The sequence below is a fragment of the Suillus paluster genome, assembly GCF_016628075.1.
Source record: "Suillus paluster strain FC165 chromosome Unknown EDB91scaffold_1, whole genome shotgun sequence".
Lineage (NCBI taxonomy): Eukaryota > Fungi > Basidiomycota > Agaricomycetes > Boletales > Suillaceae > Suillus > Suillus paluster.
In genome coordinates, this window is record NW_024537561.1 from 1,161,124 (window position 1) to 1,181,341 (window position 20,218).

At 47.7% G+C, this 20,218-nt stretch overlaps 6 protein-coding genes across 6 annotated transcripts; 3 read left to right on the top strand and 3 right to left on the bottom strand.

Annotated features, from left to right (window-relative positions):
• Positions 1 to 1,949: 1,949 nt before the first annotated feature.
• EDB91DRAFT_1342294 (uncharacterized protein) lies at positions 1,950 to 2,549 on the bottom strand. Its single transcript, XM_041325746.1, has 3 exons — positions 2,332 to 2,549; positions 2,107 to 2,260; positions 1,950 to 2,053 (listed from the first exon to the last, which is right to left on the bottom strand). The coding sequence occupies exons 1-3, from the start codon at positions 2,399 to 2,401 to the stop codon at positions 1,981 to 1,983; spliced, it is 297 nt and encodes a 98-aa protein (XP_041184462.1). The 5' UTR covers positions 2,402 to 2,549; the 3' UTR covers positions 1,950 to 1,980.
• A 4,615-nt stretch (positions 2,550 to 7,164) lies between these two features.
• EDB91DRAFT_28219 (inositol polyphosphate phosphatase) lies at positions 7,165 to 9,234 on the top strand. Its single transcript, XM_041326705.1, has 5 exons — positions 7,165 to 7,499; positions 7,551 to 7,833; positions 7,883 to 8,275; positions 8,325 to 8,455; positions 8,503 to 9,234. The coding sequence occupies exons 1-5, from the start codon at positions 7,304 to 7,306 to the stop codon at positions 8,793 to 8,795; spliced, it is 1,296 nt and encodes a 431-aa protein (XP_041184463.1). The 5' UTR covers positions 7,165 to 7,303; the 3' UTR covers positions 8,796 to 9,234.
• Positions 8,894 to 11,452, bottom strand: EDB91DRAFT_1241680 (major facilitator superfamily domain-containing protein; the record flags this gene model as incomplete). Its single annotated transcript, XM_041322106.1, has 10 exons — positions 8,894 to 9,185; positions 9,241 to 9,613; positions 9,667 to 9,730; positions 9,775 to 9,834; positions 9,893 to 10,301; positions 10,357 to 10,420; positions 10,468 to 10,627; positions 10,681 to 10,736; positions 10,790 to 11,133; positions 11,184 to 11,452. The coding sequence occupies 10 exons, from the start codon at positions 11,450 to 11,452 to the stop codon at positions 8,894 to 8,896; spliced, it is 2,091 nt and encodes a 696-aa protein (XP_041184464.1).
• Positions 11,453 to 11,568: 116 nt separating this feature from the next.
• Positions 11,569 to 12,296, top strand: EDB91DRAFT_1342296 (uncharacterized protein; the record flags this gene model as incomplete). The annotated part of the gene is made up of 4 exons (XM_041325747.1): positions 11,569 to 11,712; positions 11,772 to 11,946; positions 11,996 to 12,159; positions 12,213 to 12,296. The coding sequence occupies exons 1-4, from the start codon at positions 11,707 to 11,709 to the stop codon at positions 12,294 to 12,296; spliced, it is 429 nt and encodes a 142-aa protein (XP_041184465.1). The 5' UTR covers positions 11,569 to 11,706.
• A 507-nt stretch (positions 12,297 to 12,803) lies between these two features.
• Positions 12,804 to 13,953, bottom strand: EDB91DRAFT_1041060 (translation protein; the record flags this gene model as incomplete). Its single annotated transcript, XM_041312902.1, has 5 exons — positions 12,804 to 13,151; positions 13,201 to 13,312; positions 13,360 to 13,420; positions 13,475 to 13,676; positions 13,726 to 13,953. 5 exons carry the CDS (start codon positions 13,951 to 13,953, stop codon positions 12,804 to 12,806), a joined length of 951 nt encoding a protein of 316 aa, XP_041184466.1.
• A 119-nt stretch (positions 13,954 to 14,072) lies between these two features.
• EDB91DRAFT_1213345 (uncharacterized protein) lies at positions 14,073 to 19,352 on the top strand (the record flags this gene model as incomplete). Its single annotated transcript, XM_041320774.1, has 18 exons — positions 14,073 to 14,268; positions 14,319 to 14,425; positions 14,474 to 14,678; positions 14,734 to 15,097; positions 15,146 to 15,272; positions 15,324 to 15,540; positions 15,594 to 15,983; positions 16,041 to 16,164; positions 16,221 to 17,167; positions 17,487 to 17,543; positions 17,588 to 17,650; positions 17,701 to 17,762; positions 17,815 to 17,956; positions 18,004 to 18,150; positions 18,202 to 18,218; positions 18,274 to 18,415; positions 18,470 to 18,659; positions 18,714 to 19,352. 18 exons carry the CDS (start codon positions 14,073 to 14,075, stop codon positions 18,994 to 18,996), a joined length of 3,780 nt encoding a protein of 1,259 aa, XP_041184467.1. The 3' UTR covers positions 18,997 to 19,352.
• Positions 19,353 to 20,218: the final 866 nt, after the last annotated feature.

A 20,218-nucleotide genomic window follows, 5' to 3' on the forward strand; every position in this document is an offset into this window, starting at 1 on the left:
GGCATCCATGTGCGGGTGGCTGAGGTTCCCACACAGGTCTCCCATAATATTATGATTTACACAAGGGTAGTTGGATGAGCGTGCTCCTCAGCAGCTTTGTCCATCGGGTCTACCTGAACACTACCTTTGGCTTGTGAACCTGTCTCACTCTCTTCTCTGCTGGTACCCTTGGTACTGTTCGGCACGTCTATTGTGTTCTTTACTCATTGGGCCTGTCCCATTGTCATTTCAGCCGACACCCAGTGTGTCGATCGGCACGACTATTGTGTATGATGCAATCCTGCATTGCCACCTCCTTAAGTGGAGTCACCAGCCTATGTCTAGCGAGACACTTGAAGAGGGGCTCCTTGCCTCTTCTCACTCGATTCGTCCGTCTCGCTAGGTACACTGTTTTTCTCTCATTGTTTCTTAGTTTCTTCTCACTTGATTCATTTGTATCAATAGCAAGCTTTTGCGCACTAATTTATTCATCGAATATCTTCTCATGTCTGATAATGCTGGAACAATGCAAACCCTTTCATCCAACCTCTCTTCCGAAGTCGAGCACAAATTCGACCAAGCTTCAGTCTCCAAATGTCTCAAGCTTGTCGACAACTTCGGAAAGGGACTTGTCGAAAAGGGAGATGCCTTGCTTGAAATTCAGCTCATTCTCCAGTCTGCCATCGGCGAATCCGACTCTCTCTCCCAACAGGACTTCAAGTCAGGATTTACCCATTTCTTACAACTCCTTGATCACACCTCCAACGACTTGTCTCTGGACAAAGGAAGGGGGGGAGATGAGAATGAGTCCAAAGGGAGAGAATCTGACTGTCCCAGTCCCAGTCCGAATTCATCGGCCATTGGTAAAGAAAGGGAATTACGCGCGAAGCTTAGACAATGAAATTTGTCTGAAGAGGAGGAGAGTGATGAGTCCAGAGAAGAACATGAGTACGTTCTGCGAGGAAAGAGGCATAAGCTTACCTCCAAATGACTTCACTTCTATCCATGGCTTGACCCAAAGCAATATTGTCACGTCTCGCACAAGAGAGCCGAGGAACTTACCCTCAATTGCTATGAGGAGTGGACCAAGGATCCCAAGTATTATTGAGGTCAGGTCACTGCAACACCGGGATGTCCTAGCTTCCTGCTGTCCCAGTGGACCTTACTCCTTGAAGGACATGCACCAGATCTTGAAAAGGTCCTCTCGGGACACTATTCCACCTCTATCGACCCTAAACAATCCCAGACTCTTGGGAAGGGGTTCGAAATCACCTTGTCCCAGCCCACCACCACTCATAAGGTCAAAACCTACAGAGACTGGAGTATCGCCTCCGACTTATGGATCGAAGCCCTTACCTTTATCATGCCCTGGAAGGAAGGAGAATTACGGGGCTACAAACGCTACCTTTCTGGGTTCTTTGTTGACGTCCACTATGCCCTCCACTCGCGAATCATTGATTTTGACAAAGCGTGTCGACTCAAAGTCGAAGGGCAAAAGTATCTCAGATTCGACTCCATTTCCAAATTACGTCATCTCGAAGTCTCACATCTCTCCTCCCTTGGTATGGTCGCGTACTCTGAGCTCCATCAGCTCAGTTCCTCAACCGGCGAGAAGTCCTCTGGGAAATTCTCAGGAGGGGGGAAGAAGGGACGATTCGAGTTTTCGGGTCAAGGGGAGCCCTGCCTCAATTGGAATAGGGGAGCTTCATCAGGAAAATGTGGTAAGGCTATATAGCCACCCATAGCGCTATAGACTGCTATACAGACTCCATAGCCCTATAGCTCATATAGCCAAGTGCCCAATTGTGCAGGCTTACTACACCAGTGTATAGTGCTATATAGCTCTATTAAAGTTGCTATAGCTGGGTGGAACATACCACAACTATTGTAGCTATTATAGCTCAAAACACAAAGCAAAAATTTCTCTTAATAGCTGTTTGTTGCCATAATAGTCTTCTCAAAATTAAAAAAAAGCGAAAATTCCAAATTATATTTCAACTACTACAATACATGTAAACTAATAACTACAAAACAGGCAAAAATGCGAAAATTACAGGAGGAAGAGACAAGAGAACTAGAAGGAAGAATCAGAGAGGAAAGATGAATACAAAAAAAAGAAAGACTTACCAAATAGTGAAAATTGCGAAAATTCTTGAGGGAAGAGGAGGGAAGGGAGCTAGGAGAGGATCAGACAGGAGGAAGTGAGAGTCAGAGAAAAGACTTGCCAAATGGTCAAAAATGCGAAAATAGTTGGGGGGAGGAGGAGCAGGAGGGAAGAGAGCTAGAAGGAGAGGGTTAGAAAAAAGATTAGTCAAATAGTCAAAAATGCGAAAATTATGGAGGGAGACTTACCAGAGTTCAAAGCACCAGCACCAGTACCAGCACCAACAACATCAACACCAAGAGAAGGATAGAGAAGCATGAAGAAGAGAAGAGAGGCAAAAACTCGAAAATTGTAAGAAAAATATGGAAGATAATCTAATGAGGGGGCAGTGGGGGGGGAAGGAAAGAATGGGAAAAGACTTGTTGGTTGACCGCATTTTTGCTTACATAAGCAGTGCCAAACAAAGCCACAACACAAGACTTGGTGAATTTTCGAGTTTTTGGTTAATAGGACTAGGATTATGACAGTAAGAAAAAGACAATGAAATTGACTGTTAGCATTAGGATTTTGAATACACATAAGGTGAATTTTCGCATTTTTGCTTACATAAATAAGGTGTACCTTAACACTTTTGAACCCTTCAATTCCAAGTATTTTCCTTATAACTCACTAAGATCTTGACCTATTGAAGTCATTAGACTATGGATAGACTTCCCTTGACAAGGACTACAACTTTGATTTAATCGAAAAAAGTTCCCATGGTCAAGTTGCTTTCTTGAACCCTTCAATTTCGAGTATTTTCCTTATAACTCACTAGGATCTTAACCTATTGAAGTCATAAGACTATGGATAGACTTCCCTAGACAAGGACTACAACTTTGGTTTTCATCGAAAAAAGTTCCCACGGTCTACTGGGGTCTATAGTTGTTGAAATGTTTTACTTCTAAATACACTTACCAAACTTTATGGTAATATATAGACTTTCATGATGTCTATACTGGTCTATAGTGCTGTGATAGCTTGCCATAGACTGTATAGAGCTGTGGTGTGCTATCGGGGCTATATAGAGGATGGTCCTCTATATAGAGATATAGTTTTTCCTGATGTTGCGACAAATCCACTTCCGAGTGTACCCGCTTCCATGTTTGCAGCAAGTGTAGAGGGGGACATAAGTGGACAGAATGTGGCTCTATGGCAAAGGTGGCTAAATGAGACCATAGCCCATGGTCAAAGATTCAAAAGGCAGATGGTGTGGGGTAATGAAGCTAAGTCACTTAGCAGAACTGCGCTTTGGACTGAAACTGCCGAACCTCTTCCTCGTCCTCCTCCTGCAGAGTTCACCAATGATGCCGCTCTTTCCACTATCGCTCAAAATCCACATCTGCTTAAAGTTTCCACACCCATTAACGTTGACCGCTTCGAGAACCTTCTCACAATCGCTCATTATCCTAACCTTCCCTTTGTGTGCTCCGTCTGTCTTGGGCTTTGGGAGGGGTTTTGGCCTTGGGCTGATACTCACCCCGGGGTCTACCCTACTACTTGGGAGGTGCCTTCGCCTACCCCAAAAACCAAGGTGGAACAAGACTTCATCTGAGGTCAGATCAGCAAAGAGGAGATGGTTGGTCGTTATTCTCCCACCTTCGGACAAGACCTTCTCCCTGGCATGTATAGTATGCCTATTCATGCTGTTCCAAAGGAGGGGGGTAAGTTTCGCTTAGTTACAAATCATAGTGTGGGAGAGTACTCCCTAAACTCTATGATTGCCAAAGAGGATATTGCCGGCGTAACGCTCGACAACGTCCAGGATCTTGGCGAAGCCATCAATGAATATCGCCGTCATCATCCCTATGATGTCTTGCAGATCTAGAAAGCCAACGTTTCCGAGGCTTACCACCATACATCAATGCACCCTTTGTGGCAGATCAAACAGATCATCACCTTCGAGGGTGAGCGATGCGTTGATTGTGCTAACGTTTTTGGTGGGCGGGCCTCTCAATGGATCTTTCATGCATTCATGTCACTCGTGATATGGATTGCAGTCTTTATTTGACTTATTCAGGCTTTTATCTACGTCGACGACTCGTTTTTGTTCTCCAAGCTTGGTGACCTATCCTATTATGTTAAGTATCAGAAGATGCTACCATCTGAGATGGTAACACTTCTCCTCTTATGGGATGAATTAGGAATCCCGCACGAAGAATGCAAACAAATCTTCGGATCTCCTCTCCCCATCATCAGCTTCAACGTCGACCCAAACCTAATGCGAATATCCCTCAAGGACGACTCAAAGCTTTCTCTTGTTCGCGAACTTCGCAAGTTCGCAAAATACAAGAGCAAGAGGACACTTAGGGATTTTGAGCATATTGCTGGGTTGCTTAACTGGGCACTTAACGTCTGCCCTCTCTTACGACCGGGTCTCTCGGCCGTATATGCCAAAATCAGGGGCAAGTCTAATGCCAGAGGTATGCTCTGGCTCAATCGTGCAGTTGTTGAGGAGTTGTTGTGGGCTGCTTACCACCTTGAACAGTCCAACGGGGTATATCTGCTCAAATCCGTCTTGTGGTGCTATAATCCACTTCCTTTCGACACTCTCGAAGTCTACTGCGATGCTTTGGGTTCAGGTATGAGGTTCTGGTATCCCAGCCTTAACCTCACATTCCAGTCTAACCTTCCAGAACATCCACCCATCAAAGACATTTTCTTCACCGAAGCCCTCTGCGTGGCATCAGCCGTCCATGACGTGGTCACATGTTTGCCGAGAGATGGATGACTTGCAGTGTTCACGGACAGTCTGAACACTGTCTACATGTTTAACTCTTTGTCCGGTGCCCCAGGTTTCAATTGTCTTCTCATGGATGTGGTGGAGACCGTGTTGGTCTTTGAAGTTGATTTCCGGGTCTTTCACATCTCCGGGTGTGACAATGTAGTTGCTGACCATCTTTCATGATGGAGAGCGAGAGATGCAGTGAGTTGTTCACCAGGCCTCCGGGTCCTATCCTTTCAGCCCCCTCAGAATGCACTGGGGGTAGCGCAAAAATGATTCCTTCATTGGTTAAGGCCAGGCAGCCTATTCATGCTGCTTGGTCGATGGATCGGCTCATCCACGAGCGGTCCATCAATCTTGGCTTAGCCCTGGATAAGTCAACAAATCAATCTTACTTGTCCATGCTCAACTCTTATGTAACTTTCTGCGATCTTCACCGTCTTGCCATTGACCCAACTCCTGACACCCTACCCTTATTTGTCACATTCATGTCAGCGCAGATAAATCCATGATCGGTAGACAACTACCTGTCGGGTATCTGCAGTGTACTCGAGGAGTTTTATCCTCAAGTCCGTCAAAACCAGAGGTCACGATTAGTCGCACGAACTTTGAGGGGAGCAAAATGTTGGTATGGGGTGCCTATTCAGCGAAAACTGCCATTATCACGCTCGGACTTAGAAACTACGCTAATGTCCATTCCTGCTCCTCCTTCCCATGATGACCTTCTCTTTATTGCACAGTTGTTTGACGGCTTCTATGGTCTCCTTCGCCTGGGGGAGCTTGTTTGGCCCGACAACTCTGCTTTGCAAACCTTCGAGAAGGTCACCCTACGCACCTCAGTTCATCTGTCACGAATTCCAAATATGAACCATTTTTCATTCCTCGGTTTCCCTTCAGCTACTTCCAGAACCTGAACTGGTCACATGACTCCTTACCCTGTCACACCTTCACCTCTTCACATATCACCCGTGGTTTCTCCGATTGGCTCCCCTACTCCACGGGCTAGAGCAATCTCGCTTCCCAAAGAAGAACCGGTCGGAGCTTGGGTTTCTATTTAGTTGCCGTATTACTCATTCGCTTATATATCATGATGTCATACTTAGTCATCCACAGTATCGTACGACTCTTTCTCATTGGCTGATTTCTTTCAGACTCCTATTCAATGTTATGTATATAAGTAGGTTAGTTAGCATAAGTACTCCTTAGACTTAACCTCTTCGTTTCCTACGCTTGTAGTGACTTAGACGTTCATGCTCAATACCATCTTGTTCACTATCCTCTTTGACCGAGTCCTAGTGGTTGTGTGCTCGCCTTCATCATTATTGGTGAACGTTGGTCATAACATCATCTCAGTGACAACCACCATTCATTCGTCCTTCGTCAGCACAAGGCTGATACACAGTTTGAAGGTAGTACCATTGTGGTACAGCGAGCTGAGTCCGCTGATCCACATGGAGCCTTCTGTACTTACCTGTCATCCCATGACAGGCTCTTTCCGTTTAATAGCTTCCTTTGGCTGAGAAGCGATGGGACTATCCCCACTCGCTCTTGGTTTATAGCTTGTCTTCAGGCCCTGTTCCCAAACTCCATATCGGGTCATTCCTTGCGCGCTGGTGGAGCAACTTCATTAGCAGTGTCTGGCGTGTCATTCGATCGTATTCAGGCTATGGGATGTTGGTCAAGCGACTCCTTTCAAGTTTATATACGTAAAAACCCGGCTCTTATGCATGCACTCATCTTCAACGGCTGCTCCATACATGATCCAGCGGTCCCATTCCATCCCATTTAATACTAAGTCACCCCTTTCTATTTATTCTTACTTATTTTACTTATTATTACGTCCCCTCCCTTCCCTCCCCTCATAGCTGGTGTTATAGCACTGGGATGTCTCGTAGTCTCGTACGGTACTCTGTTTTCGCGCTGGTTTGTTTCCCGAATCGATTGGGGACCCCGTTACCCTCGTGACGGGGTCCTCGTATTGCTGGCTAAATCCTCACTCGTCTGCGTTCACACGAGACTCGAGCGAGGACAATTAGAGAATATTTAGGGGTCGAGACACCACGGTGCAGCAGAGCAAGGAGTGATTGCCAGTCTGTCATTTCAAGCTAGATGGTGATGGTGAGGTACCACCAAAGCCTCACTACCAACCGATAGTAATAATGGCAGTGTACGAGGAACTCGAGGATGATTAACCGGGGAGATGGTTTACAACGAAAAAAAAGGCAGTACTGTATGCAGCAAATCTAAATGTTTAAAAATTGACGTATTGGGCTTGTGCGTTGGTGTGGCGGCTGCAGTGAACGTTCTACTTACGTAACATCAAACTTGGTATGCTTCGCTACGAGGACAGGAGCACATGAACGGAGCGGCACTACTAACCTTTCGTCCACTTAAACTCGTGGCTTCACAGATTTCAACTAGTACTTTTCCAAGTCCATCAAGAAACAACTTTTGCGATGTCCACAGACGGAAGTTTGTTGGTTCAAGTCGGTTCATATAACACAAACCTACAAGGTGGTACTGGCTTGCCTCAGGACCTTGTTGATTGGCTTGTTCCAACACTTCAAGTAGCCTCATTCCTCTCCAAGGACACACGCACACCAGATATTGTTGCAATTGGCTTCCAGGAACTTCTGCCCCTTCACCTTGGACGTATGTCGTCGTGCTCGTACACCATTACTCTGACATGACATATCCACCAAGTGGCTGGATTGTCCAAAGCTGTGATTGACGATAGAGACGCGCATATTCGTAGTCAGATTGAAAAGCATGCGCCGGGGAATGAGTCTTACACACTCGTCGCGAAGGCTGTGAACGTCGGCGTTGCGCTTCTCGTGTATGCACGAGATAGTGGCGTCGCGCGCAGGGTTTGTGATGTGCAGACTCAGTGGACCGGGACAGGTCCAGCTTACATGGGCAACAAGGGTGCTGTTGGCATACGTTTCCGGGTCTCAGATAGAGGGAGCAAAGCTGGAGAAGTTTTCACGTATGTCTCATCTTCATAATGACTTGTATCTCGAACAACCGCTCTTCAGGTTTGTATGTGCTCACCTCACCGCACACGAGCCCAAACTCGCTCAACGGGTGGCGGATTATTATCATATTGTTAGCACTCTTCTCTTCCCGGCACTCCCATCTTCTCCTTCCCCTTCCCCGACTACCATGTATTCGACGTCACACCTGTTCTTCCTCGGCGACCTCAACTTCCGTATAACGATACCCCCGTCGCGTCCACCTGTGCAGAGTTCCAAGCCCAACGAGGTTCTTGCGATGTTGAGGGACGACGCATCTCGTGAACGGCTGAAGGAGTTTGACCAACTTTTGAACCAGCGGAGGAAAGGGACGGCTTTCATCGGTTTGCGCGAGGGCCCATTCTGGACATTCAAATGTACATATAAGTACAAGCTTGGCGAGGTCGACCGGTACAGGTGTGTCTTTGCTCCCAATAATATTCTCCTACTTACCCAGACTTGTTAGCACAAAGCGGACCCCATCTTGGACCGATAGGATAATGTATGCGACTCATACTGATTCACCCGACACACCTGAGAATTCCAACATCACCAACATTCTGTACACATCAATACCGTCATACGTCACATCAGACCATGTGAGTTCTCCAATGTCCACTCCCATCCGTATCTAATAGGTAAACAGAAACCTGTCGTCTGCCTTCTACTCCTTCCCCCACCGATTCCTACATCATCCCCCGAAACGTGTACACCTCCCATGCTCCGGCTGCCCTCAGTATACATGCCCACGCCCGATCCGCATGCTACGCTTAAACGGTACACTGGCCGCACGCTTGATCGCATCATTGGCTACATATGGTGGCTTCTCACGGTAGTTGGAGCCGGCTCAGCCATTGTTGGGATTTTCAACTTCTTTCTCGGGCTTACCGCATGGAGATGGTGGAAAGTACCAGCTATATCTATTGCCGATGCCTAAGAGTGCCTAAGCCAACATCGAAATAAACTATGGACCTTCACCCACCTTCACAAGACCTTCAAAGTATACATATGTCATTATGAATCACAGTCACCTATTTATCTATCTCGAGTTGTGTGAGCATCATTTCCTCTCGGCTCTTCGTCCTCATCAATGTGAACAAGCGTGTCCTCCCTCATTGTCGTAACGCGGATCTCCGGAACTTGCATCTCGTCGTTCAATCTCGCACCTTCGGCATCATCCTCGTCAGAAGTAGGTGGGTGCACTAGTGCGAGGAGCACGAGAGAAATCGTCAGAAGCGCCACAGTCGACAAAAATATTGCACCGGGGAAGGTCGCGACGGTCTCGTAGTACACCAACCCAAACAATGCGGGGCCCATGATCTGAGAACTATGTCGTAAAATGTGTTAGAGTGCTTGAGTTGGCTGAAAAGCGACTATCCTACCCGAGAGCTTGTACAACACTCATAGCGCCGAAGAGCTTTCCAGCCTCGCCCTTTCCCCCTCTTCTGCTGTAGACGTCAAGCGCGAATGCCTGGACACCAGGCATGTATCCAGCGCCCAGTGACTGCAGGGTAGCCCCGCAGGCGAAGAGGAGACCATTAGAAGCAAAAGCCATTATCACGAACGCGATAATGTCAATAAGGATAGAAAATCTAGCGAGATTGAGATCGAATTTCGGAGAATGGGAGGGTGATGATGTTTGTGTTTTGGCGGCGTTCGGCCTACCTGGATGGGACCGAGACGGTAAGTCCCGAAGTGGCTCATCTGGGGCAGTAGGGAGCTGCACGGGCGCCGGCTTCACATGCTTGATGATAACTAGGGAAGGGAGTTCATATTGAACAAATTGCAGATGAGATGTTGGTACAAACTGGGTAAGATGACAGCCAGGAACAATGCACGGATAGCTCCAGTGACAGCGACGTAGTAGCTAATCTACAAGGTTGTCAGATAAATTGACAACATTCATGTTCTCTTACCGTTTCTGAAGACCATTTGAAAGTTCCTGCAGCATACTGTAAAGTTGGTGTCGCCAGACCCTGCGGGAAAAGTAGGTGTAAGTATTGGAGATACCACGAAAATATAGTCAAGCTCCACCATCAGGGACGTCGTAAATACATAGCTAGCAGCGATGAAGCATAAACTCCAATCTCTCTTGGGTCGTTTGAGCGGGTTTCCGTCAACAATGACACGCTCGGGCAGAAGAACTGCCAGAGGGCTGAAGAACCAAATGGCGCTCTTCAAGACGACCGTAGCCCTTGAAATACCATCGTTCCGCCTTCCGAGTGCCTCCTGTTGTCTTTTATGCGCGCCCATTGCCCTTGCTTTTGACAGGGAATCTGGGACGATCAAAAGGATGTAGGCAAAGTACAGTGCGTGGACTGTCGCAGCTAAATAGAAAGTGGAAAGTGCCGAGCCCGTAGCCCGAATTAAGATGCCTCCAATGACAGGACCGAGGGCTATACCGCAAAACATGGCGCCCAGTGCCAAAGAAAACATACGAGACCTATCAATGGTTATTTATTTATTTGAGTGCAGCGTGGATAAATATTTAGCCCTACCGCTCAGAATGATGGGTACTGTCGGCGAGATAGGCATTTGATGCAGCAATGCCAGTGGTCATCCCTACAAACACGTCAACACTGACTTATCAATGGCGTGCTTTGACATACCCCCAACCATGCCGTCCAATATAAAACCGAGCATCAAAAACCAGTATCCGCCCGGGAGGCGCTCGACAAAGAATGCAGTGACGATGAAGGTCAAATCACTGGCCAGTAAACCAAGCATCGAGATGCCCATAACTGATGTTCGGCCAAACCGGTCTGAGAGCTCGAGAACAGGAGGTTATGGTCAACATCAAAAACATGAATGTAATGACTCACCGAACCCCACCAAGCGGTTGTAAAGCAGCTCAGAATACCCGTTGTGGTGTGCAGAACTAACGCAGTATAAGTGTCTCTATGTTGGATAAAGAAAGACGATGAAACCGACCTGCAGACAATTTCGCAACGGTAGCTTGCACAACTGGGTCGGACGCGCATTGATTGCGATCGGGAACATGTTCCTGTTGGGGGCCTGTATTTGCAGGAACATACAGAGACGCAGATTGAGTAGACACGGATGCGGCACTGGGTCCATCGAGATTAAATCCATGCAGAATCATCGCCGTGTTCATGGATAACGTTGAAAGTGGCTGAGCTAGATCTAACATGTCGTTCGGTCCATACTGTAACTCAGGCGCATGAACACGACATGCGAGATTAGTGTACATCTCCACCCGAGGAGCGATGGTTGCAGAGAACCCTAACGATGCCACAGGCATGCCAAATACCAGCCTGCTTGAATGGTCAACATCATCTTCTACATAGAGGGCTCACTTCCTGACCAGTAGGGCGACGGCCGTTTCCACCACGGCAGTACTTTCCACGCTGTGACTTCTTCGTCGTGTGCTTCGTCCTCTCGGTCAAGCTGGAACGACCCGCCCTGATCCACGAGTATGCGTTCTGACTGTGGAGGTGGGTGCGCCATACCATGCGGTATTTCAGTAGCTTGTTCACCGACTGAACCGCCAGGCAAGACCAACTCCTCAGGCTGGGGAATATATGCACTCCTCGAGGAAACAACAGACGTATTTCTGGATGGTCTTCGAGACATGATGGGCGAAGAGCACTGAGTAACTGCGGGAAGGGAACGGGCTGTATTTACCACGACGCACCCACGCACCTACCGTGCGCTACTCTGACTGAAGTCACATTTTGGTAATTTGATAGCGTATGTATAGCTTAGTGCCTCGCAACCCTTCTGTCATTTGCCGATAAATCGGTCATTTAATTTACGCTTACCCGACGGTTACCTTATCTTTAATCTTATCTTGACCAAGCTGCTTGACATCATCTTATCCACCCCACATGGCGGTAAGCTGCAATCCACGTTCACCACCATTTGACTCTCATTGCTGTAACGGTGTTTCTAGACAGCGGCAAGGACAGTGGACATCAACGAAGATGTCATAAAGGCTCTCAGAAACTTTCGCTTCCAGCGTAGGAGTCAGGGAAACGCAGCAATCGTCATCAAGATCAACAAGGCTACTCTTGTGATGGTTGTAGACGAGGAGTATGATAATATTTCAATCGAAGGCCTTGCCGAGGGTACGATCATCGTGGAACTATCTTTCGTGGCTTAATTTGCACGCTCCAGAGCTGCCCCAAAATTCTCCTAGATATGTCGTGTTGTCATATGAACTCAAACACCGAGATGGCAGGACATCGTTCCCACTCGTGCTTATCAACTGGGCTCCATCGTCATCCGAGACGACCATGATGACCTTGCATGCCAGTGCTCTCCTTGACTTCCAAAGAGTCGTAAGTCATACCTCGCAGAGGGCCCTAGATTTCACTATTCACTCAATGTCCAGGCGGAAGCAAACAAGACTATTGAAGTTCGAGATGTAGAAGATGGACTCACTAAGGAAATTGTCGACAATAAACTTCTCTCATAACCTTCGAGGTATTCACGCCCGGTGGATATCCGATATACCGTGACCTACTCGTAGTTGTCATGCTCTTACACTAATTGATCGTCGTGGCCTATCGTACTCGTCTCTCCAGTGGGTTTCTTGCTACGTTAGTTCGACAATAGATCCTGCTTCCATTTCAATGACGATGGCTCTTGTCGGCTTACCCTGAGATGAAAGCCACACGGAAACACAGCTTGATCACCGCATGTTCACTGCCAGGAACCTTGAAAATAGCCATTTGGAGTCTGGGAAGTCATATATTCCTGCTGGTGTCTCCTTCCCACTCAACTAACATTGAGAGCAAATCGGTCACTCCTGGAGCGAAGCACAATCAAGCAGGTTCGCGAACCATATCCACTCTTGCTCTGGACCATCTGACCCATCCACGCACCACCACAGAAAAAGGAGACCAATATACGCACGTCAGCAATATTGAAAATCAGGCATCGGAAAAGGAAGTGCTTGCGAATGCAGGTGAACTATCATGATCTATTCCCTAGGAATAAATGGGCTACTCCGTTTTGAAGGAGCATCGATCACGGGAGGGAGGGATTGAACCATATCCTTAGTGCCAGCCGGGAAAGGGAGATCATCCACACCCTTGGGAAGGACTTTCTCGTAAAGGCCTTTCGCTTGATTTGCATTTGCGGAACTGATCATTTTCTTTTTGGCATCGCGAATAAGGACGTGTGCGTCGTCAAATCCTGGCACGGCGCCCTTGACAAAAATCAGGTCAAGGGCCGTATCGACACGCACCACGGGGAGGTTCTGAACAGTGGTTCGTTCGCCTCCCAGTCGACCTGCCATCTTCTTACCGGGCCAGACTCTACCCGGGTCCTATAAATCAGAGTTAGTAGAGAAGTTGCTCAGTTTAATAGACACGAACTTGGTGCTGTCCGGTCGCACCAGCGGAGCGGTGTGATACAGAAACACCATGGCTTGCACGTAAGCCCTTAAAGTTCCACCGCTTCATAGTGCCTTGAAATCCCTTCCCAATCCTGGATTGCCTGAGTAACACGCGCAAAAGATGATGTGGGGAACTCACGAAGCGGCAATCACGTCCACGTATTGCCCAGGCACAAAATGAACGGCGGAAAGTGTCGTTCCTGAGCAGCTTTCCCGTCACGGAATATTGGAGAACGTGCTCTCGAGGAACTCACCAACAGGGACGTGTGCATCGGGGGTAACAGGGAACTCCTTCACAATGTACTTCGGCTTAACATGAGCCTTCCGGAAGTGACCCCTCATCTGATGTGTTGTTGTTCTCTTTGGACGGTCGGATGCACCGAGTTGAACTGCATGATACTCGGTACGGTCAGGGCGCATATGTATGATGTTTTTGGTCACTTGGCAGTTCTCTAGCTACGACGAATATGAGAACAGCAGAGAAGTGCTCACGAGACTCGCTCACCTGCAGCACCGTAACCGGAACACGGGCGCCGTGGTCATCCCACACGGCGGTCATTCCACGTTTACGCACAATGAGGCCAGTGCGTATCGAGTTTGGTGTCCATTTGGCTGGCTTCGCGGAAGAAGTGGGGTTTGCGGCCTGAGCCATTCCAATGCGGGTCGTACTAAATTGTCGGCATTGTGAAAAGAGTTGTTGCGGCCTCTGCGCGACTGCCCTATGTCTGAACATGGTCGAAAACAACCTTGTATTTCGGAGCGTTACTGAAAGAAAATGTTGTCGGATATCGGAGGTTAATTTCCCACATTCATAGAGGGACCGCTTACCTTGCAGTATTCTTTGGACATGGAATGGAACATTGGCCTGCGGATGAACGACAGACAGCCTTACCTGTGAAAAAGCAGGGAAGGGGAAACAAAAGGCTTCAAGTCCACGATACTCAGTATTGGAATAATCCTTCCCTCGATTATGGAACATTCGGCGGAGCAACCCTCGTGTCATCCGACGGACGGCTAGCTTGGACAACCGTTCTCGATACATCAAATAGTGAGCTTAAATATCTTGTCTGAGTGTGTTTGATTTGACAAATCATCCAGCTCGAAGAGTGACACCAGTTGGGGCAGGGCGTTGCATTTTCCCTGCCACTCGACCTGTGAATCCGACGCAAAGTCGCCTTGCACAGTGGAAACGAATCGAAGAAGGAGTATGAAACTTAATCCATGTTCTCAGCTTTATCTTGACGTCGTATCAGCTCAATTTTGTTAGAACATGTTTCCCTGACGCTGATTTCCCGACGGAGCTCATCAAAGGGGAATTCCAGGCTGATGAAAGACAAAATAAAGATTTGCAACTTCATGATCCTTTGAGAGGCAATCTCATTGGAATCGTGCCGTCTTCCAGCACTCCTCAGATATCACTTGTTCTCTTTCCGGTGGGAGAAACCAGCAGTGAATTGAGTAAGCCGTCGCGCCCAATATCGCCCTAGTTGGTTAATCTCAGCTTGAATGTCAGATATTTCATTCATCACCGCTACTAATTCTGACTCTTCGACTTTTCACGCGTCTGGTCGTGCTGCATCCAAGTTCGAGACACCCATTCTCCAGATCTCAACCCCGAATGCATTAAATTCAAATCTGAAACGTGGTGCAAATCCTGTTTTGGTCAGAACGCTTTCCGCAACATCTCTATTGAGTATTGGAACGCTGGATGAAGAAACTGACGTAAAGACAACGAGGGAGGTGGACATACTCTCTGATGATGCAGGAGGCAAAAGCATTGTGGATGTCGCATTTTCACCTCATCACTCGGATATCATTGTCGTGAACACCTCTGGAACAGTTTACAACTGCAGTATATATCAAGGAGCAAAAGCCGTGCATGTAACTTTTCTTATCCGATCACACTGAACTCATATCTTTACCAGGCGGCGCATAGGACTTAACCGAGTTCATTTTGAGGACACAAACGAGGACAAATTCTGGAGGCTCCGTACATCTGACCAAGGTTGCTTCCTAGCATCAAGTAGCTGTATTCAACATCTCGATTTCAGGGTACGAATTCCGGTGGAACGTTTTGATTCTTCAGCTAACGCAGAGAGATAGACAAGCCAGCCTGCTGTTGACCTATTTTCCCCTGATCGGTTGTGCTCTGTTGTGACGTCTTTTGACTGGTTAGAGCGAGAACATCTCCTCACGATTTCGACGACCTCAGAGCTCATATGGCTGGATGATCGGTACCCGAAGAAGGCGCTTCTGAGCTTTAAGCACCACCGAGCGTATGATAGATCTCTCAACATCAGAGTTGTACAGCTAGATGGCGGTACGGAATTGGCGAAAATTTGGTCCTCTCTATTCACTCATTTTCTATTGCAGGCCCCCTGGCTTTCCTGAGTTCGCTCAAAAATGGACTCGTCACAATTTATGACGTGTCTCGAGGAAATGATAATCTAATCCAGTGTCATTCCGTTCCAACATCTTTACCCCATTACGGAGATGTGGGTGCGCCTGACTCGGAAGGTACATTTTTTGTCCGGCCCGATAGGTCCACCTTTTCCCTCTTGCGGCTCTCTGGGCAAGGTAGCATCCACTGCCAGGACTTTACCGTATGCCGCAATGACATGGACGTACTCCCAAGACAGACTAGTCACGAATGGTCCGCCGATGTGCAGAAAGTAGCTCAAAGAGCAAAGGAGCTTCAGCCGCAGTACGGGCCTCTTGGCGCGAGGCATTTCTCTGAGTTAAACCTACGGACTGCGTATCAGAGTGAGCATTGGTGATTCAGCTCAATTGAGTTCGTTGATATCCTGGTTTTGGTTCCAGAAATTTTCTTCACGGGGGATGCGACCGAACAAGCTGCCTCTGGGGGCGAACTTGTCGCGATGATAGACAGGCTATCTCAGTTTTGGCAAAGAGCAGAGAATACTGACAATGCATTGTTGACATTGTGAGGCGTGATCCGAAATTGGTCGTCCTTATACGCTAATCTGTTATACTTGTCAGGTATGATATCTGCCTTCGTGCTGACGAAGAGCCAGACGAGGCTTCCCGGGCGGACTTTTTCGTTGGCAGGCTCATCAACTCGAATCGTGGGTACAGAGCCCTCGTGCGCAACGAGCTACCGGTTCAGGAAATTGCGAGCGGTGCAGCATGGTGTTGCGATTTCAAGTCATTTCTCCGCCGTATGGGTCTTGGTTGCGTGGGTGACTGGCAAGAAATGCATGGTGCTCTGGAAGCTTTCAACTTGTCTTACTCGGACGATGCCCCTGAGCTATTCGTGCAGCAAGAGAAAGAGTCACGAGAGCGGCTTATCCTCGATTTGACCCTTTCCAGTACGGTGTTCTCAGCTCAGCCGGTTTCTATGCCTGCTGCTCCAATCCAAGTCGACGATGTGGAGACTATGTCACTTGCTGCAAAAGCTCTGACACTTAACGATGAACTTCCTGAGATTCAATTTGGCTACCTGCGTCCATATCGCAAGCTTGATATCAACCACTACCCCGATGTTTTCAAAGAAAAGGACGCTCTCGCAGAGCCTACGCAGGATGCAGATTTTTCCACTCCGCTGGGTGTACGACTTTTGTTGAGGGAGTGGGAGGTTGGAACGGACGTTGAGTCCTATATATATCACGATCCATACAACACCCAAGGCGACGATCCTGTTGCCCCCTCCCGACAACGACCTCCCACCGCACCGGCTGCTACGCAAACGACGACTACAACATCACAGCGTCCTCCCCCGATTGTTATTCATGTTGCCCAGAGCCACTGGGGGAGGTCCGGCACTCAGTCTCAAGATTTCACTCTACCAACTGCAAATATTCAAAACGCAAATTATCCTGAACCTTCACAACCCTCCCAAGAGTTGATGACGAGCACTCAAGTGTTGCCCGGGCCGTATGGTGGTCGGAATCCTCCGATGAACAAGAAGCTTGTGAAAAAGAGGTTGGGTGGTTTCTGACAAATATGTGCCAGTAGTACATACCCTCGAGAATGGTGTAACAAACAACCCGCGGATAGCTGCCTGGATCATGATACTTACCAGTACTTGTTGTAAGCGCGTCGCGGTTTCAAAACTCTAATCGGCAAAATCAGGCACACCAACCTGTCGACAAATATAGGCAATTTTCATGACGCGTGACATCCTCCCCCGAAACTCTACCACAAGCCTATTATTGAACCGTGTTGGAAGATCCCTATCTCCTCTTCAGCTCTTCTTTCTGGCTCCAACTGAGATCACGCCCGGCCTTTCTCGACACAGACTGGCAGAGGCACGAAACTGGGCTTTTTGTCTGGTCCAGCGAGAAGAGCTATGGATGGAACAAGGTACGCATATGATCTGGACTTCTCGCAAGGTAACAGTTCTTGAGAAGTCCACAGCGCACCAATAAATCCCTGGTTCAACAGGGATGCTTTTAACGACGTTTTGAAGCGTATGTATAATGCAAAACACAAGTCCATTTTGTAATAACTTCTCTGCTAGGAAATAAGCCGGTGGTCTGCGCTCTCTCGGCTAGCTACATTTCGACCTTTGTTGGATATCCAGTATGTTTTCCCTTTCTATGTTAAAGGAACTTATGAACCTGATCGTTTTCAGTTGGATTCCTTGAAGTCGAGACTACAGACCACCAAAACGAGGATGCCGGTGCTCAGGCTTGCTGGTATCGTGTATCGGGAAGAAGGAATAACAGGCTTCTATAGAGGTCTTTGGATACCGCTTGTCACGATTTCGTTTGTCCGTGAGTTATCCCGCTGCTTGTTCTGTGCAAGCCTAACCACTATCCAGGTGCTGCTTCGTTCACGATATACAGTAGTACGAAAGAATACTGTCGTAAAAACAACTATTTTACAGGTGATAGAGCTTCCGATGCTGCTCTCGCGGGCGGTCTCAGTGGTGCATTGTCTGGGTCATTGATCTCATTTACCAGTGCACGTGCGTGCTATCTCACTTTGTTTTCTTTAATCATCTGACATGTGAAACCAGCCTTCGAGCTTGTCAAGGTATTCTTACTTGGCCAATTTGTCTGGGAAGGTAATCTTCCAAGTATGTTAACAGGTTCGAAGGCAATTGGAATACAGCATAGCCGCAACTAAAGGCGTACAATTCGTTAAACCCCCAAATACCATCGAAGCTGTCCGAGAGATCTTCCGAACTCACGGGCTGTCTGGGCTCTGGATAGGGTTCCGTCTCCACTTTTGTGGGTAATATATCTCGCTGTTTTTTTTACCTTGACTGAGTCCCCGCTCCGTAGTGCGAGATACAGCTGGCACTGCTTTGTACTTTTTCGAATATGATGCCATGCGACATTTATTGGGCCGCCAGCGCTCGGGAGAGCAAGGACCAACACCAGCGTGGCTACCGATACCCACATCCTTGATTCCCTTCGTCTGCGGTTCACTGGCTGGCGTGTCTTCATGGGCACTGATCTATCCCCTTGATGTGTAAGCATCTGTTTCTTGTTGTGTTACAACGCTCATTCTTTCCCTTCTTACCAGAGTAAAGACCAAAGTCCAGCAACGTGCTTTGGCTGGCACTCCTCCGAAAGGAGTATGGGAAACCCTCCGTCGCCTTGTGCGCGGTACGACAGACCACTACAGTGTTGCAACGACGGCTCAAAATTCACTAGGTTCGGATCCTAAAGATCCTAAGCCAGTGCTTGCTGGCATAGCACGCATATATCGTGGTCTCGGCGTCAGTGCAGTGCGGAGCATCACAACGCACGGGCTCCTCTGGACATTTTTCGATATCACGTCGCATTATATCGATCACCTACCCTGACTCGCAACGCACTGTTAAGAGGATCCCACCTCGCATCTGACTAGAGATAAGGCATGTACTATAGCATCTGGTGTAGGGTTGCCTAGTCTATTCATTATAATTGATATCATTCGAGATGCTTGCCAGTCAATATATGCCTAAACGTAGTCGTCGCATCACAGGCTCTTTGTGCGATATACACCTCAAGGTCATGCTAATCAGACAACCGGTAGGCCAAGCTTACCTACAGTACTTATTAATCCGTTCCAAAATAGTTTCCAGTTCATTTTCCCCCAGGAATCTTCAGTCTGTTCATGATGTCAGGTCTCTATCATCTGTTGTACAACTACTTTTTTCTCCCCTTGTATCCATTTCCAGAATGTGCTATTCAGAGTACAGTAGAAATGTTCATAATGCATAATGCATAATAATTCATAACGAATTAGAACACAATGACTTTTAGCACAAAAAGCGATCCATGGATGGGCCTAGTCCATTTATTGTTGGTAATGGATGGTTTGGTGTGACCGAGAATGATTTTCTATGGATTTGTTTTGATTTTTTTAATTGTGCGTTATGAGCATTTCTACTATAGTACTCTATGGATGACAACACATGCTAATCTAAGGGACACCGGTGTCCCTGCTGCACTTCAGGTTCACGAATGCCCTGACGTGAGGATCCCCTTGCCAGTCCGCCGTTCTCGCCGACCGTTGTAGACCTGCAACCTGGTGAAAGTGAAGTGACTAGTATAAAAATGCGTGTGATGGTGTGGGTAGCTGGAGCACATGCTTGTAGTACAACTCCTAAGTCACAGTTACAAGTCCATGCCCATGCCCCAAATTCCGTAGCGCCTATTCATTCCCTAGCACGCTTCCCTAAGTGTACGATTGGATGAGATCGTTGGTCTGCGACACAATGAAAGCTCTTGGTTCATCATCGAGGAAAAAGGATGCCAAGTTGAGAAGCCCCTTTCCCCGCCGTCCTGTCATAGGACTTCCGTAAAATTAAACGATTGATTTAGTACGCTTTTTGTTTTCTTTTGGATCCAATTATTATCCATTTGGGGTGCAGTACCCTATGTAGGATTGTCCCTCCGTCTCTGCGAATGCCCGATTCCAATCAGCCTTACCCAAGTGATACAGTTCGCGAGGTATGGGTCGCTTATCGTGTGTTGGGGATGGAACAAGTACTCGGACTGCCGAAGCTGCCTCGTGCGAAGAGGGATATGGAAAGCGGAAAT